The sequence below is a fragment of the Harpia harpyja genome, chromosome W, assembly GCF_026419915.1.
Source record: "Harpia harpyja isolate bHarHar1 chromosome W, bHarHar1 primary haplotype, whole genome shotgun sequence".
Classification (NCBI taxonomy): Eukaryota; Metazoa; Chordata; class Aves; order Accipitriformes; family Accipitridae; genus Harpia; species Harpia harpyja.
Window position 1 is genome coordinate 10,462,218 of NC_068968.1, and position 16,466 is coordinate 10,478,683.

General features: G+C 45.1%; 2 protein-coding genes across 3 annotated transcripts in view; one reads left to right on the plus strand and one right to left on the minus strand.

The window, feature by feature from the left end:
- The window catches only part of LOC128136122 (CDC42 small effector protein 2-like), a 148,432-nt gene that overhangs the window by 61,479 nt on the left and 70,487 nt on the right, over positions 1-16,466 (minus strand). The gene's annotated exons all lie outside the window — the stretch shown is intronic.
- LOC128136120 (uncharacterized) lies at positions 9,937-11,433 on the plus strand (the record flags this gene model as incomplete). The annotated part of the gene is made up of 1 exon (XM_052775270.1): positions 9,937-11,433. A coding segment is annotated over one exon (1,497 nt), but the record flags the coding sequence as incomplete, so codon positions are not given.

Below are 16,466 nucleotides of genomic sequence, written 5' to 3' on the forward strand. Positions count from 1 at the left end.
GAGAGGCTGGAGAGCAGCCCCACAGAAAGAGATCTGGGGGTTTGGGTTGATGGCAAGTTGAATATGAGTCAACAGTATGCCCTGGCAGCCAAAAGGGCCAACTGTGTCCTGGGGTGCATCAAGCACAGCATAGCTAGCCGGTCAAGGAAGGTGATTGTCCTACTCTACACTGCACTGGTGCGGCCCCACCTCGAGTACTGTGTGCAGTTTTGGGCACCTCAATATAAGAAGGACATCAAACCATTAGAGTGTGTCCAGAGGAGAGTGACCAAGATGGTGATAGGTCTCAAGGGAAAGACTGAGCGGTTGAGGTAATTTGGTTTGTTCAGCTTGGAGAAGAGAAGGCTGAGAGGTGACATCATCGCAGTCTACAACTTCCTCAAGAGGGGCAGCGGAGGGGGAGGTGCTGATCTCCTCTCTGGTGACCAGTGATAGGACATGAGGAAATGGTATGAAGCTGCCTCAGGGGAAGTTCAGATTGGACATTAGGAAAAGGTTCTTCACTGAGAGGGTGGTCGGTCACTGGAAGAGGCTCCCCAGGGAAGTGGTCACAGCACCAAGCCTGTCAGAGTTCAAGGAGCATCTGGACAACGCTTAGTCATACGATTTCATTTTAGGTAGTCCTGGGAGGAGCAGGGAGTTGGACTTGATGATCCTTATGTGTCCCTTCCAACTTGACATATTCTATGATTCTACAGTGAGTAGTGAAAATGGCATATACCAGAAATTCAAGTGAGGCTGAAATTCTCTAACTCCTGTTAGGCGAACCAGCATCAAGAACTGGCATCCAATTTTCCAGCAGCCATCTATGTTTGGTCTATTCCTAACTTTCACTATCTTAATGGAAAATGACAACTGACCGTACTTCAACTTCTTAAGGAATTCTGCTTATTGACACTTCATATTTCTCAATGGAAAAATTACCCAGTCCATTGAGAGCAAGGTAGCAAGGTTTAAATACTATTTGACCACAATCCTGTAGCACAGCTGTCAAGCAAAAATATGCTTTTCAAAATTTAGAGAAAAAAGTATCTCCGTATTCTGAAAACTTCACACCTTAACTAGAACTAGGAATTTTCCAGAAATCTTTGTTGGAAGTACCCTGATAGGTATTCTTTGAAATAATATTGACATTTTTTAAAAGTTGAAGGGAGGGGTTCAAACTAGTTACTGAAGCTGCTCTGAAAGCCATGTTTCTCTCACCAGGCCAGATGCACTTGCAGAAGCCCTCTTCTTCTCTTCCCCCTAGCAGGGCAGGGACTTCTAGGAACTTTGGCAATGCTTTTAATGCACCAATTCTCTTTTGTACTCTCAGATCCCAAGAAACCTGATTTGCAAGTAACTCTGCCAGACAAAGCACAATATAGCCTGAAAACCTTTTATCACTTCCTCATAACTTTCCCATAGCTTCCCCAAAATGCTCCATGTTTAGTTTCAAGTTAAGAATAAAAACATTGAAGAAACTTCTTCAAAGTTTAAGTTATACTTTTTTATGCATTTTTAAACACTAAAAGCATAGGTCTTGATTCTGTACAGTGACCCATTTTATTAATGTCCTTTCCTTTATGATGAGGTTTAGTCATAATGTTCAAAAGTTACTTATAATTAGAGATTTTCTTATAAGGGTTTTATTTTTTGATCATTGGTCATTTGGAGTAATTTTTTTCCTCCCTACTTATATTGAAATAGTTTTCATTATTTCCTTAAGTAACAAATTCATAGCCATGAAGGACCATCATATTATGAGAATGTGTTGCTTCTGAATGAAGTTTCAAAGAATACTGTAAATGGTGCAGCAGGATATCCTTTTATACACAAGGAAAGAACAATAACTTTACCAAATAAAAAAATACACATCTCTCTACCAGGTTTTTTAAAAATTATTTTAAAACAAATATTTTGAGGAAAAAAAGACTACTCCATAACATATATATAAAAATAGTCAAGCAAGCATAGAGTTAGCTTAAAATAAAAGCACATGGTGCATAAAAGACAGATATCCAACACTGAAATGCAACTTCAATGGAGATACCAGCATTATGACCTAGTTAAGATACAAACTGCTGTGAACATAGGCAGTTTCAAAATGTTCCAGAAACATTATTATAACAAAGTATGTATTCTTAACAGAACAGTTACTACTGTTCTGAAATCTGAATATACAGGAAGTTAAACTGTCTCTTCAGAAATGACCTGCTTATCACACCAAGAAACACCAAATTGTATCCCCTGTGTACCTATGAAAAGTTCAAGGCATTTATTGCTAAAAATGCCCATTTGGAAAATGCCCTATGGGGCAGAGCTCAATCTTGACTGTTATCTAGAGTTTTACTGCCCATATAACCATTGTAAACCTTAAATTATTTAGCCTTCCTATGAAATGACCCATGTATACAGTGGTATATGGCTTACCTACATTGACAGGTATCCAGTGAGGAGAAAAAGCCTAGAAGAGACTCATAATTTTAGATGCTATGAGTTATTTTTCCAACTAGTTTTAAGACAAATTGTACATACCTGCAAATGTGAAACAGGCTCATTTCAGCTCCTCAAACTGATAGCTACTGACAAAATAATGAGCAACTTGCAATGCTGTCCTGGTTTCAGCTGGGATAGAGTTAATTGTCTTCCTAGTAGCTGGTATAGTGCTATGTTTTTGAGTTTGGTATGAGAAGAATGTTGATAACACACTGATGTTTTCAGTTGTTGCTAAGTAATGTTTAGTCTAAAGTCAAGGATTTTGCAGCTTCTGATGCCCAGCCAACAAGAAGGCTGGAGAGGCACAAGAAGTTGGGAGGGGACACAGCCAGGGCAGCTGACCCAAACTGGCCAACGGGGTATTCCATACCATGTGATGTCACATCTAGTATATAAACTGGGGGGAGTGGGGTGGGGGGGATCGCCGCTCGAGGACTAACTGGGCGTCGGTCGACAGGTGGTGAGCAATTGCATTGTGCATCATTTGTATATTCCAATCCTGAACAGGAAATATTTTTGACGTATGCATACTATTATTATACTATATTAAATATATTTATATAATGTGTAACATATTCTACTGTATGTATATACATACACACGCCACATACTGTAATACACTGAATAAAATTTAGACTAGAATAGAATAGTTCAGTTGGAAGGGACCTACAATGATCATCTAGTTCAACTGCCTGACCAATTCAGGGCTGACCAAAAGCTAAAGCATGTTATTAAAGGCATTATCTAAAGGCCTCTTAAACACTGACAGGCACGGGACATTGACCACCTCTCTAGGAAGCCTGTTCCAGTGTTTGACCACCCACTCAGTAAAGAAATGCTTCCTAATGTCTAGTCTGAAGCTCCCCTGACGCAGCTTTGAAGACATCAGAAAAAGAGATCAAAACCTCCCTGTCCACTTCCCCTTCTCGGGAAACTGTAGAGAGCATTGAGGTCGCCCCTCAGGTCTCCTTTTCTCCAAACTAGACCACCCCAAAGTCCTTAGCTGCTCCTCATAGGACATGCCTTCCAGCCCTTTCACCAACTCTGGATGCATTCGAGTACCTTAACATCCTTCTTAAACAGTGGGGCCCAAAACTGCACACAGTACTCGAGGTGAGGCCACACCAGTGCTGGATACAGCAGGATCATCACCTCTTTTGATCGGCTGGTTATGCTGTGTTTGATGTACCCCAGGATGCTTTTTGCCCTCTTGGCTGCCAGGGTACACTGCTGACTCATACTGAGCCTGCTGTTAACCAGCACCCCCAGATCCCTTTCTGCAGAGCTGCTCTCCAGCCACTCCTCTTCCAATCTATACTTGGGTCAGGCATTCCTCCGTCCCAGGTGTGAGAGACTGAAAGAGTTAATGTCTCAAACATTGTGGTGGGACAAGTTCTGCTTAAAGACAAACCCTGCACAGCAAGGAACCACAGGTGAAAAGCCCATCAGCTCAGACATCAGCAACAGGAGGGGGAGGGCATGCTGGAGGGTGTGCAGCTCCCTGTTCTGATAAGCTGTTCTGATACAAAGATCAAACAATGGCCATGTCTGCAGGGAAGGAGAAGTTACTCCACAAACGACCCCCAAGCCCAAAGGCTCACAAACTGCACATTAACCTGAGGAGTTTGGGTGCCTGCCCGAAGGAGGGGCAAGGATGATAAAAGGACACCAACTGAAGCCCCGGGTGCGCAAGCCCACCAGAACTGGACCCCTCGGCTGACTGAACCAACGCTGGACCCAGGACCGGTGAAATCTTTCTCTCTTCCTTTTTCTCTCTCTGTCTTCTTCTCTCTTTCCTTTTCCTTTTCCACAATCCCTACACCTCATCCGTTTCAAGATATAAACCGTTGACCAAGTCTGAGACTGAGAGTAGATCCAGCTGCCCCTGGGCCCTTCTCTGAGGAGGAGTCTAGAAAGCAAGGGGGTCTGCTCTGAACCTCGTGACTCAACGGGAGGGATCTCCTTATTCCCTGAACTGATGTATATGGTTACACGGTTTACAGAAGTAGTCTTATGCCAATTCCTGTTGTGAGAAACCCTGCCACCTACTACCACGCCTCCCCAGTTCAGTTTGCTTCTGTCATAAATAAAATCTTTAACTGATCATTTGGTGTTGTTTCACCTTAATTTAGCCTGAGGGAATTTCGAATTAAACATGACTCCCTGGTCTGTCCAGTCTGGGTCGTGACACCAGGTGCAGAATCCAGCATTTGGACTTCTTAAAATTCATCCCATTAATCATTGCCCAATGCTCCAATCTATCTAGATCCCTCTGCAAGGCCTCTTGTCCCTCAAGAGAGTCAACAGCACCTCCCAGTTTGGTATCATCAGCAAACTTGCTAATGGTGCATTCAACTCCTGCATCCAGATCATTGATAAAAATATTGAACAGGACTGACCCTAGAATTGAACCCTGAGGAACGCCGCTGGTGACCAGTCGCCAGCCAGATGTAGCCCCAGTTGCTACAACCCTTTGAGCCCTGCCATTCAGCCAGTTCTTCACCCAGTGCACTGTGAACCTGTTCATCTCACAGTTGGACAACTTGTCCAGAAGGGTGCTGTGAGGGACAGTACCAAAAGCCTTACTAAAATCCAGAAAAACTACATCCACCGCCTTCCCTCCATCCACTAGGCAGGTGACCTTATCATAGAAGGAGATCAAATTAGTTAGACAGGACTTTCCCTTTGTGAACCCATGTTGACTGTGCCTGAGGACTGCGTTATTCTTTAAATGCCTTTCAGTAGTACCCAGTATGATCTTCTCCATCATTTTTCCAGGTACTGAGGTTAGACTAAGAGGTCTATAGTTCCCTGGGTCTTCCCTCACGCCCTTCTTGTGGATTGGAATAACGTTGGCTAGCTTCCAGTCAGCAGGGACCTCCCCAGACTCCCAAGACCTTTGGTAGATGATTGAAAGGGGTCCTGCCATAACATCCGCTAGTTCCTTCAGTACTCTGGGATGAATCCCATCAGGCCCCATGGACTTGTGAACATTCAGCTGATACAGCTGGTCCCCTACAATTTCAGTGTCCAGAAATGGAAAGTCACTGTTCCCACACTCGTGGTCCTCTGACTCAGGGGACCGGGCAGCCCAAGGTCTATCAGTATTATTAAAGACTGAGGTAAAAAAAGCATTGAATGCCTCCACTTTTTCTTCATCCCTATTAGCCAGATGACCATCTTCAACAAGTATCGGTCCAATGTTTTCTTTAGACCTCCTCTTGCTATTAACATACTTTAAAAAGCCTTTCGTGTTGTCTGACACAACACTGGCCAGTTTCAACTCTAATTGAGCTTTGGTCTTTCGTGTCTTCTCCCTGCATATACAAACCATGGCTCTGTAATCTTCCTGCGAAGCCTGACCTCGCTTCCAGAGATCATACAATTTCTTTTTCCTCTTGAGCTCCATGAGGAGTTCCCTGTTCAGCTGAGCTGGTCTTCTGCCCCCCTTGCTTGACTTTCAACACAAGGGGATTGCCTGCTCCTGTGCTTCTAAAAGGTAGTTCTTAAAGACTGACCAGCACTCATGGACTCCTAAGCCCTCAAAAGCAGATTCCCAGGGCACTCTGCTAAATAGCTCCCTGAATAGCTTAAAGTTTGCTCTCCTGAAGTCCAGGGTAGCAACTCTGCTGAACTTTTTTCTCACTACACTGAAATTTTTGAACTCAACCATTTCATGATCACTGTGGCCAAGACAGCCACCTACCATCACACCTCCCACGAGTCCTTCTCTATTCACAAATAGCAAGTCTAGGAGGGCATCTTTCCTAGTTGGCTCCCTGAGTACCTGTGACAAGAAGTTATCATCTCCTACAAACTTCAAGAATTTCCAAGACCTGCTTGTCACAGCAGTATGATATTCCCAGGTGATGCCTGGGAAGTTGAAATCTCTCATAAGGACAAGGGCTACTGTTGCAAATATTCTGGTAAAGAAATCAAAATTTAATCACATAAAAGAGTTTGGTTTGATTAAGAAGTAGAAAATTGTGAAGCATAGGTATGGGAGTGTTAAGTTTGAAATGTAGTCATAGGAACTTAGGAACTTTAGAAAATGTACTATGTGTAACCATAAGAATTCAAGTACTGTCTAAAATCAGTTAACCACAGAAACTTTGACAAAGATTTGTTGTGTTTTGTTTTAAGAAACTAAGGAAACTGTTATGGACACCAGTTTGCTCCTTGGAAACCCCTTACCCTTCCCACCTCGATCTAATTATCGAGGATTCCAATCAGTAGAGTTAAGTGAGATTAACCAATGATTGTTTTAACATAAGAATATTAATAAGATGGTGTGACTGAAGGACCAATTATTAGAAAGGTTACATTTAAGAATAGACATAGTATGCATTTTTATGTAAACTAATATAGATGATGGTGAGAATCGTACTGTGCAGAATCACCCAAGAGAGGTCAAGAAGCGGACAAGTGAGGAAGACTATGGAAGACCACCAGAGGGCTCCTGAAGACCACCAGAGACCTTCACTGCGCCTGCATGAAGAGACATTTACATATGCTAATGATTTATCGGAAAGGTAGTGATTATGTATAACATTTTCCAGAAATTTAGTGAATATGTATAACAGGTGTGTATTTAACCTGCACAGTTAGACTAGACAGGTGCACACGATAGGTGGAGCGATCCCCCGTGTGCCCAGCGCTGCAATTAAGGAGTGCCTGCTTCTTAACTTCTCATTGCTGTTAAGGAGTTTTATTCTGGATTTCAGTAACACTACTGATCCAGAAATTTCTCCTAATTACCTATAGAATAACCCATCAGTGCTTACAACCTGGCTGGGCGATCGGTAGTAGACACCCACTACAACATCTCCTTTGTTTTCCATCCCCCTAATCCTCACCCAGAGGGTCTCTACCACATCATGACTAACTGCAAGGGCTGTACTATCAAATCTCTCCCTTATGTATAGTGTGACACCTCCACCTCGCCTGCCCTACCTATTCCTCCTGAACAGCCTGTGGCCCTCCACCCCAGCACTCCAGTCATGGGACTCATTCCACCAAGTCTCACTAATACCAATGATATCGTAGCTCTGGGAGCTGACCAATGCTTCCGGTTCATCCTGTTTGTTTCTCATACTGCGTGTGTTGGTGTACAAGCATTTCAAATGCCTTCCATGCTCCCAGGAAGAGTGTAAATGCTCCCACTAGCATTGCCACCCTCAGGCAATGCCATACCAATCCTTGGCTTACCTACTGCAATCCTGTTGGTATCCCCTTCCCCCATCGATTATAGTTTAAAGCTCTCTCGATCAGTCCCACCAGCTTACACCCAAAGACACATTTTCCCCATCGGTAATTATTTATTAAAATTATTTATTAAAAATAATTTGGTATTTTCAAAATCCATAAAGACAAAAACAGTTCTTTCAATTGTATAGATGGCAAAGAGAGGACCAAGACATCATACCTAGCCACTTCCAGTTTGTTACTTGGGACACAGTCAGAAAAACTGTCCCAGTCAGCGGCGAGGCCAGCAGAGGCAACGGTAAGTCAGCGGCTAAGCGCTAGATTGAGGCGGACAGGGAGGTTCCCGAGGCCCAGGAGCGCCGGGGAAGAGCGGAGGGACCCGGCCAGAGCCGGCGGCTCTCGTGGAAGAGGCTGACACGGCGTGGGTGTTGCCGGGGCAACCGCGGGAGATTTGAACGTGGCGTAACGGTCAGCAGCATTCAGTCAGCGGCGAGGCCAGCAGAGGCAACGGTAAGTCGGTAACTCGGCGGCTAAGCGCTAGATTGAGGCAGACAGGGAGGTTCCCGAGGCCCAAGAGCGCCGGGGAAGAGCGGAGGGACCCGGCCAGAGCCGGCGGCTCTCGCGGGAGGGGCTGACGTGGCGCGGGCGTTGCCAGAGGCAACCGCGGGAGATTTAAACGCGTTGTAACGGTCATCAGCATTCATTCAGCGGCGAGGCCAGCAGAGGAAACGGTAAGTCGGCGGCTAAGCGCTAGGTTGAGGCAGACAGGGAGGTTCCCGAAGCCCAGGAGCGCCAGGGAAGAGTGGAGGGACCCGGCCAGAGCCAGCGGCTCTCGTGGCAGAGGCTGACGCGGTGTGGGCATTGCCAGGGCAACCGCGGGAGATTTGAACGCGTTGTAACGGTCATCAGCATTCAGTCAGCGGCGAGGCCAGCAGAGGCAACGGTAAGTCGGCGTCTAAGCGCTAGATTGAGGCGGACAGGGAGGTTCCTGAGGCCCAGGAGCGCCGTGGAAGAGCGGAGGGACCCGGTGTAGGAGTCGGTCAGAAAATCAGCATTGTCTCAACACTGTCATCAGGAACATGAACAGTACATTTCCTGAGAATGGCCTGTTTGGAGCGCAGTGGCCGATCCCAAGAACGGAACGCGCGGTACAAGGCTCCTGGAAGGTACCTGGCTAGAGCCATTAGACTGTCAAAAAGGATGGATTGCAACTGTTGCCATAACATCGATGAAGAAATCATGAACTTTAAATGAACTTTGCTTCATTATAATACCAAAACACACCTCCTGGTCGAAGGCTACCCGCCTCCAAGACTTACCACGCCTCGGACACTGACCCTGCGCCTGCGTGATAGCCTCGCTCGAGAAGGGCGGAGACTCCTGAGGCAGAGGTGGAGCAAGGTGTGTTACTAAGCATAAAAAGATGACTTCTGAACAACGGAAGTTTGGAGCTTCCCCACCAAGGACCACGACGATCGACGACGCAGCATTAGCTGGACCCGGGACCGTTAGGACGTCTTGAGATCAGCGGTGGTAGCTATAACTTCTCTTTCTCCTCTCTCTAAACTTAACTTTACTCTTTTCTCCTTTCTTTCACCCATCCCTAACTATCGCGTGCCTCTTTACAGGCAATACAATAAAGTTTTACTGTGTGATTATTGCTATCCCCTTTGGTGTTGGTCACCTTAATTTTGCACTTTCGAGATTGTAGCAAACGAACCATCACGAGTCCACCGAGTGGACCGTGACATTAAACTGGCGTCACGGACAGGATCCTGAGAGACAGAGGGGTGCAGGTTTTGTGTGGTTTGTAACAGGGGAAGAACATTTCGTTCCAGCCGCACCTGGCCCTACACCTGAAAGGGTGAGAGGTGTCCAGAAAGCAAGGGGGACGATTCGGGATTCCCGCACACCACACACACCTCGGTGTATTTCACCCCAAACTCGAATTGAGGGCTCTATCAGGATCAAGTGCAAGGATCTCTTAGTGCAAAAGGGGGAACTGTCCTCATTAGATGAGGTTGATTACCAGGGGAAGTTGAAGGGACAAGCAGAGAAAGTCTGCACTTGTGAGCAACTAAGTTTTGCCTCCCCGAAGTGAGATTTGAGTCCCTTTCGCCACTCGGGGAAGAGGAGGGCGACGCAGCAGTTGTTGCGTGTGTGGTGTAACTAAGTTTGACCTCCCCGAAGTGAGTTTGGCCCTTCGCAGCAAAAATGACTGAAAAGAATGGTTATCAAAACTCTCCATCAGTAAAAAATCTTGACTCGTTTTATGCACTCTTGGCAAAGTATGGAGCTCGACCCTCCCCACCTGGGGAAGAGTGGGCTCGAGACAATTGGGCGAATTTACAGAGTGTAACAGACCGAGTGATTTCTATACATAATGAGGCTGGATCACGGTCAGGCAAAGGCAAAGCGATAATCTGTGCAGTTCTTGGAGCCAGCCTGGTTGCAGCAATTGAAGACCGCTATAAGCGGTGTAGCCAGGAAAAACAAATCATAGAATCCCTTGAAAATTTGGTACAACTCTTGCAGAAAACAACCTCCAACCTGGAAGAGCAGGTAGCAGAGAAAGAAAGAGTAATTAGCTTGTACAAACAGCGAGCAGAGGAAAAGGAGGAAGAAAATCGCTGTCTAAAAGATGCCTTGAAAGAAGGACTTTCAAAGTCTGCTGAATCATTGAATGAGATAGAAATGAAGATGGAAAAGATAGGTATTCAGCAAATAAGTCAGGTATACCCCCAAAAGGAACTAGAGGAAGCAAGGAGACACTTCAGAGAAAACCCCCAAGTGAGGCCTTTGATTAAAGCAGAATTTGCTTATATAAATGATGAGGATAATGACCCACATATTACAACTAAAGAGATACCATACACTCCCACTGAATTGGCCAAAATGAAAAGAGAATATGGGCGTCTTCCCAAAGAATCCGAAACAGAGTATGTGTGGCGTGTATCTTTAACTGGAGGGGACCATATTCAGTTAAATGAAAGGGAAGCTAGTGGTTACTGGGGCCACAGTGTCTTTTTAACAACAGGGGATAGACGTGCCCCATGGTCCCTAACCCAGCGGGCTGCCTATTGGGCCGGAGGGCTGAACCCCTTAGACAGGGGAGATCCCCTAGCAATCACAGGCACAGCTGATCAATTGCTAGAAAGTGTGCACAAAGCAGCCTGCCTGCAGATGATACATGAAAGGAAGTTAGTTCCCGGATGTGAATCCCCAATGATGTTGCCGGTGAATCCTGAAATCATGACTCCTTTGATAAGGGGACTCCCAGAATCACTCAAATCTACCGGGATTGTTCTCCAAAGGACCATAGCATCTTTAGACGCTGTAGAAAAGTTGGAGAGCTCTACTAAAGGTAAAGGAGATGAAATTGATGTTGGCACAGGTTCACCTCTCAATCATGGCTTGTCTCCTTCCCACTCAAAGCATAAAAGGATCTGGACATGGGGAGACGTAGCACAAGAATTGATAGATTATAGCAGAAAATATGGTCCTGTGAGAACTTTGGAGGAGAAATCTAAAGGAATCCGTCAAGTGGGAGCTAAAAATCTACCCCTATCTGTTAGTAAAACTGTAACTGCTCTCACTGACTCCGCCACTGTTGCTGACTACTCCTACTCTAAAACTGGGGGAGGAGGAAGACAACCCCTGACTCGACAACAATGGTGGGCCTTGGGAATTAAAAAGGGAGTTCCCAGAGATGTGATGGATGGTTTACCCCTTAATAAACTGAGTAAACTGATATCAAAGTGGTATGGTCCGAAACAACACCCACAGCACTTAGGGTCAAATAGAGAAATCTCTCCTGTCATGCCCACAGCCCCCCCCGCGGAGAGCACGGGTGACGGGGAAAGTCAGCAGGGAAACTAGAACCTCCGTTCCTTAGCAGTGGGCGGGGGAACGGAGGATGGATTTATATCCGACAGCTCACTAAAACTAACAGAGGAGATTTATTGATTACAGCTATTGTAGGTCCTAAGCGTGCACCCGTAACCTTTTTAATTGACACCGGTGCACAGATCTCCGCCCTGACTGAGGAAGATGCACAGAGGTGTGGGGTGATTCTCTCTAAGCGAAACGTTTGTGTCCTGAATGCTTTAGGGTCAACAGAAGTTATGAAGGTTGTTCCGGTAAAGCTGATGCTGCCGGGAGAGGAAGGCACGATCACTATTGACATGGTGATTGGGAACATTCCGACTAACCTGTTAGGAATAGATGCCCTTAAAGGAAGGGGGTGGGAGGATTCAGAAGGATTGTTGTGGACTTTCGGGACACCGCAGCTGAACATCAGGCTACTTCAAACTGCACCCCCTCTACCATTTAGCAAAGTAACTAGTGTTAAACAATATCCCCTCCCCCTGGGAGCAAAGGAAGGTATCAAACCAGTCATGCAGGAGATGCGGGAACAAGGAGTGGTGGTAAATACACATTCTCCTTTTAACTCGCCGGTATGGCCGGTGAAAAAACCTAATGGGAAGTGGAGGCTCACAGTAGATTTTCGAAGACTGAATGCTAACACAGGGCCTCTAACTGCCGCAGTCCCTAATATGGCTGAACTGGTAATAACAATTCAGGAGAAAGCTCATCCGATCATGGCAACCATAGATGTTAAAGATATGTTTTTCATGATACCTTTGCGACCAGAAGACAGAGATCGCTTTGCTTTTACTTGGGAGGGACAACAATTTACCTTTACCCGGCTGCCTCAGGGATACAAACATTCCCCTACACTAGCTCACCACGCTTTGGCCCAAGAACTGGAGAAAATACCAAAAGCCGACGGCATAGCTGTCTATCAGTATATTGATGATGTTCTCGTGGGTGGAGATAAAGAAAAGGAGGTGGAGGCAACTCAACAGAACATAATCTCTCATTTGGAGAACTTGGGTTTGCAAATTCCCCCAGAAAAGATCCAAAAACCCTCACAAGAAGTAAAGTTTTTGGGAATTTGGTGGAAGGGGGGAATGACATGTATCCCACCAGACACCCTCACTTCCCTAGATCAGATTAAAATGCCTGAATCAAAAAAGGATTTGCAGCATGCTTTAGGGTTATTGGTATTCTGGAGAAAACATATCCCAGACTTTTCTATCATTGCCAGACCTCTTTACGATTTACTGAGAAAAGGGGCCAAATGGGAATGGACTGCTTCTCAGGAAGAAGCAATGAAATTGTTAATTTTTGAAGCAACAGCTCATCAGGCTCTTGGCCCTATCCACCCTACAGACTCTTTTCAAGTAGAATGGGGGTTTGCCACAACAGGATTGTCAGTACACATTTGGCAACGTGGTCCTGAGGGTCCAACCCGTCCTGTAGGATTTTACTCCCGCGGCTTTAAGGATGCTGAGAAGAGATATACTGCCTGGGAGAAAGGTTTGTTTGTGGTTAGCATGGCTCTCATAGAAGTGGAGAAAATTACACGTCAGCAACCAATCGTGCTAAGAGGCCCATTCAAAGTTATAAAAGCAGTCACTAACGGGACCCCCCCTCCTGACGGGGTGGCCCAGAGAGCCTCGGTACGAAAGTGGTATGCCCAGATTGAACACTATTGTAACCTTTTCTCAGTGACTGAAGGAGCTTTAAAAAACTTAGCTATCCAAGAAACAGGAAGCCTGGACGGCAGCCAAGACAAACCTATCTCAGCTATTCGGGTAGCCCCTCCTTTCTCCCACAATCAGTCAGTGAATGCTTGGTTTACCAACGCTTTGCAAAGCGAGAAGGAAAAGTGTGGAAATACCGGGCAGTAGCCCTCCACACTACTACTAATGAACAGATAATAACAGAGGGAGAAGGGAGTGCCCAGGTAGGAGAATTAATTGCAGTATGGAGCGTTTTCAAGCATGAAGCACAAACCGCTTCCCCCATCCACATATATACCGATTCCTATGCAGTGTTTAAAGGATGTACTGAATGGCTCCCTTTCTGGGAGCAAAATGAATAGGAGGTTAACAGAATTCCAGTGTGGCAAAAGGACAAGTGGCAAGAAATTCTGAGCATTGCTAGCCAAAGGAACTTTGCTGTGGGATGGGTAGCTTCTCATCAAGTAGATGGGGGCTCAGCAGGAGAATGGAACAACAAAGCTGATGAATTAGCAAGACTAGCTCCTGTACAAAAGGACCAGATCACAGAAGATTGGGATCGTTTGCTAGAATGGTTGCATATAAAACGTAAACATACGGGAGCTAAAGATCTGTATCGTGAAGCCCTTGCCCAAGGTTGGCCTGTCACTAGGGAAATGTGTAAAACCTGCATATCAGCTTGTGAACAGTGCCGTACACGGCTCGAAAGACACCCCTTAGAGGATGACCCTCTGCATTTAAGAGAGGGTAAAGGCTTGTGGGATGCTTGGCAGGTAGATTATATAGGCCCCTTTAAGAGATCAGGAGGAAAACGCTTTGTGCTGGTAGGAGTGGAAATAACATCAGGGCTAGTCCAAGCCGAAGCTTTTAACAAAGCTATGGGAGAAAAAACTGTGAAAGCACTGCGTGAGTGGTTTGGAACTTTTACAAAACCACAAGAAATACAATCTGACAATGGCTCCCACTTCACCGCCAAAATCATACAGGATTGGGCACGAAGCGAAGGGATTAAATGGGTCTTCCACACTCCTTACTATCCCCAGGCAAATGGAATTGTAGAGAGAACAAATGGTCTCTTAAAACGACTCTTGAAACCACAGGAGGGAAATTGGGATGCCCGCCTATGGGAAGCTGTCAAAGGTGTAAATGACAGATGGGGGGTAAATGGATGCCCCAAAATTACTGCCTTTTGCCCAAAGGCTCCCTCTCTAGTTCCCTCATTAAAGGGACCAGATGATTCTAAGAATCCAGCACATTTCCCTGGACAACCTGTCCTGGTAGAACTTCCCACCGTAGGAAGTGTGCCACTGGTACTAAAAACCCCACTGAATGCATACTCATGGGTAGCGTCTGATGCCCTAGGGAAGGAGCATCGGATAAATACTCGCTGGATAATTCCATCATTTTAATTGTCTGTATAGTATTAATCTCTTTTTGCCCCAGAGAGGCAAGTTTTGTCTTTTGTTTTACAGAAGAACTCCGAGGGACGCCAAAAACGGCATGAAGTATGAATCACTTAATTAGATTGACAATACTTTTTTGTATCTCACCACTAATCTGTAGCCAAAGGAATACAGAATGGCCATGGTCCCAAGCTATTGTCCAGTATACTCGGAGTATGGGACAGTATCCCAAAGACCGTTTCCCAAGCTTAGCCACTGTAGTAATGCATGATTCTGAAGCATACCACCCACTTGAGTGGGGGGAACGGGACAGAAAAGACTGGGTCCGTGTCCTGACTGGAACGGTTGGAGAAAAAATCCAAGTGGGATGCAGAAAAGTGGAAGGATCTCTTTATGAGAAAGCCTCTTCAATTACCATCTCTGGAAATCTATTGGACCCTAGTTCCAACATCACTACGAAACTCTGTCCTACTACAGAATGGGGATGTAACAAACAGGATTCTCTCATTATGTGTTGCCGTCAAAAGAATGTCGGTAACTACTCCCTAGACCCAAGTACTAACAATGTTGAAATCACCAAATCCTGTATTAAGGAACAAGGAGATTGTTGGTACAATTTCACTTTGACCAAACCAGTTTATGTGGTGTGCGATTGGCGATCTAATCCACCAACAGGAGGGCTATCAGGCCTAACATTTAAATTCAAAATGAATGCTGTAACTAGGCCTCTAGTGATGCTTGTTGCAGTAGTCACGCACAATGGCATAGATACCCTCTTCCCGCTAACTGACAAAGATGAAGTTATACCCTCTTTTACGGTGGTACAAGGAAATAACATCACAATAAGATGTAGACTGATCACTGAATCTCACATTGAATCCACAAATAGTTATGGAATTGGACCATATGGCCGTATTTTGTTGTGTAAAAATCAAAATCTAGACTGTTGGTTAAATTTGACTGCTGTACAATACTTTTATAAAGTTATGTGTGGTAAAAATAATACTAAATATTGGGGAGGATTTAAAATAGATGTTGTAATACCTACTACCCAACCAATTGTTGTACTTAACCCAAAAATCTTTGAAATTGGACCGTATGTGATCAGAAATACGGGCCTACAACAAATGTTGCTTAACCCGGCATGGTCTCTCAAACGAGTTGAATTGTCGATGCAGAACAATGTTTCAGACATTCAGCCAGCTTGCTCACCTTTCCTAAAGACTTCTTATGAGGGATGGACAACCTGGCTGCAAAAACGAACTCTTCCCATGAGAAGAACACGGAGAGACCTAACCGGTGTTTTGGGAACAGGATTGGGAGTTCTAAATAGCATCGATTCAGAAGTAATAATGAACAAGTTGGCTACTTCAATTAGTGATTTGGCTAAATTACAACAGCCTTGATGATCTTCGTTATTGGCTTTGGGGACTAACCAGTGGCTGTTGTCAAATATATTACCAAAATGGGAAAAGGTAAATATAAGGGACCACGAATTGATTACTGATGCACTTGGGGTGGTCCAAAATAACCTCTCTTTGGCTCTCAGTTGTATCCAGGCTCAAATATGGATGCAGTCGGTAGCCGCCTCAATTATAAGAGAAGGTGAAGAAGGTATTCTCCCTACTGAAATTCGGAAAATAATTTGGGACAGTGCCACTGATTTTGAGAAGGAACTCCAATCCTGGTGGAACCTGGTAAACTTTACTTACGATCCCGTTACAAACATAGCTACAACTTTTGTGCTTACTATATATAATGCTACCATATACCCAATTTATCCCATTATTGC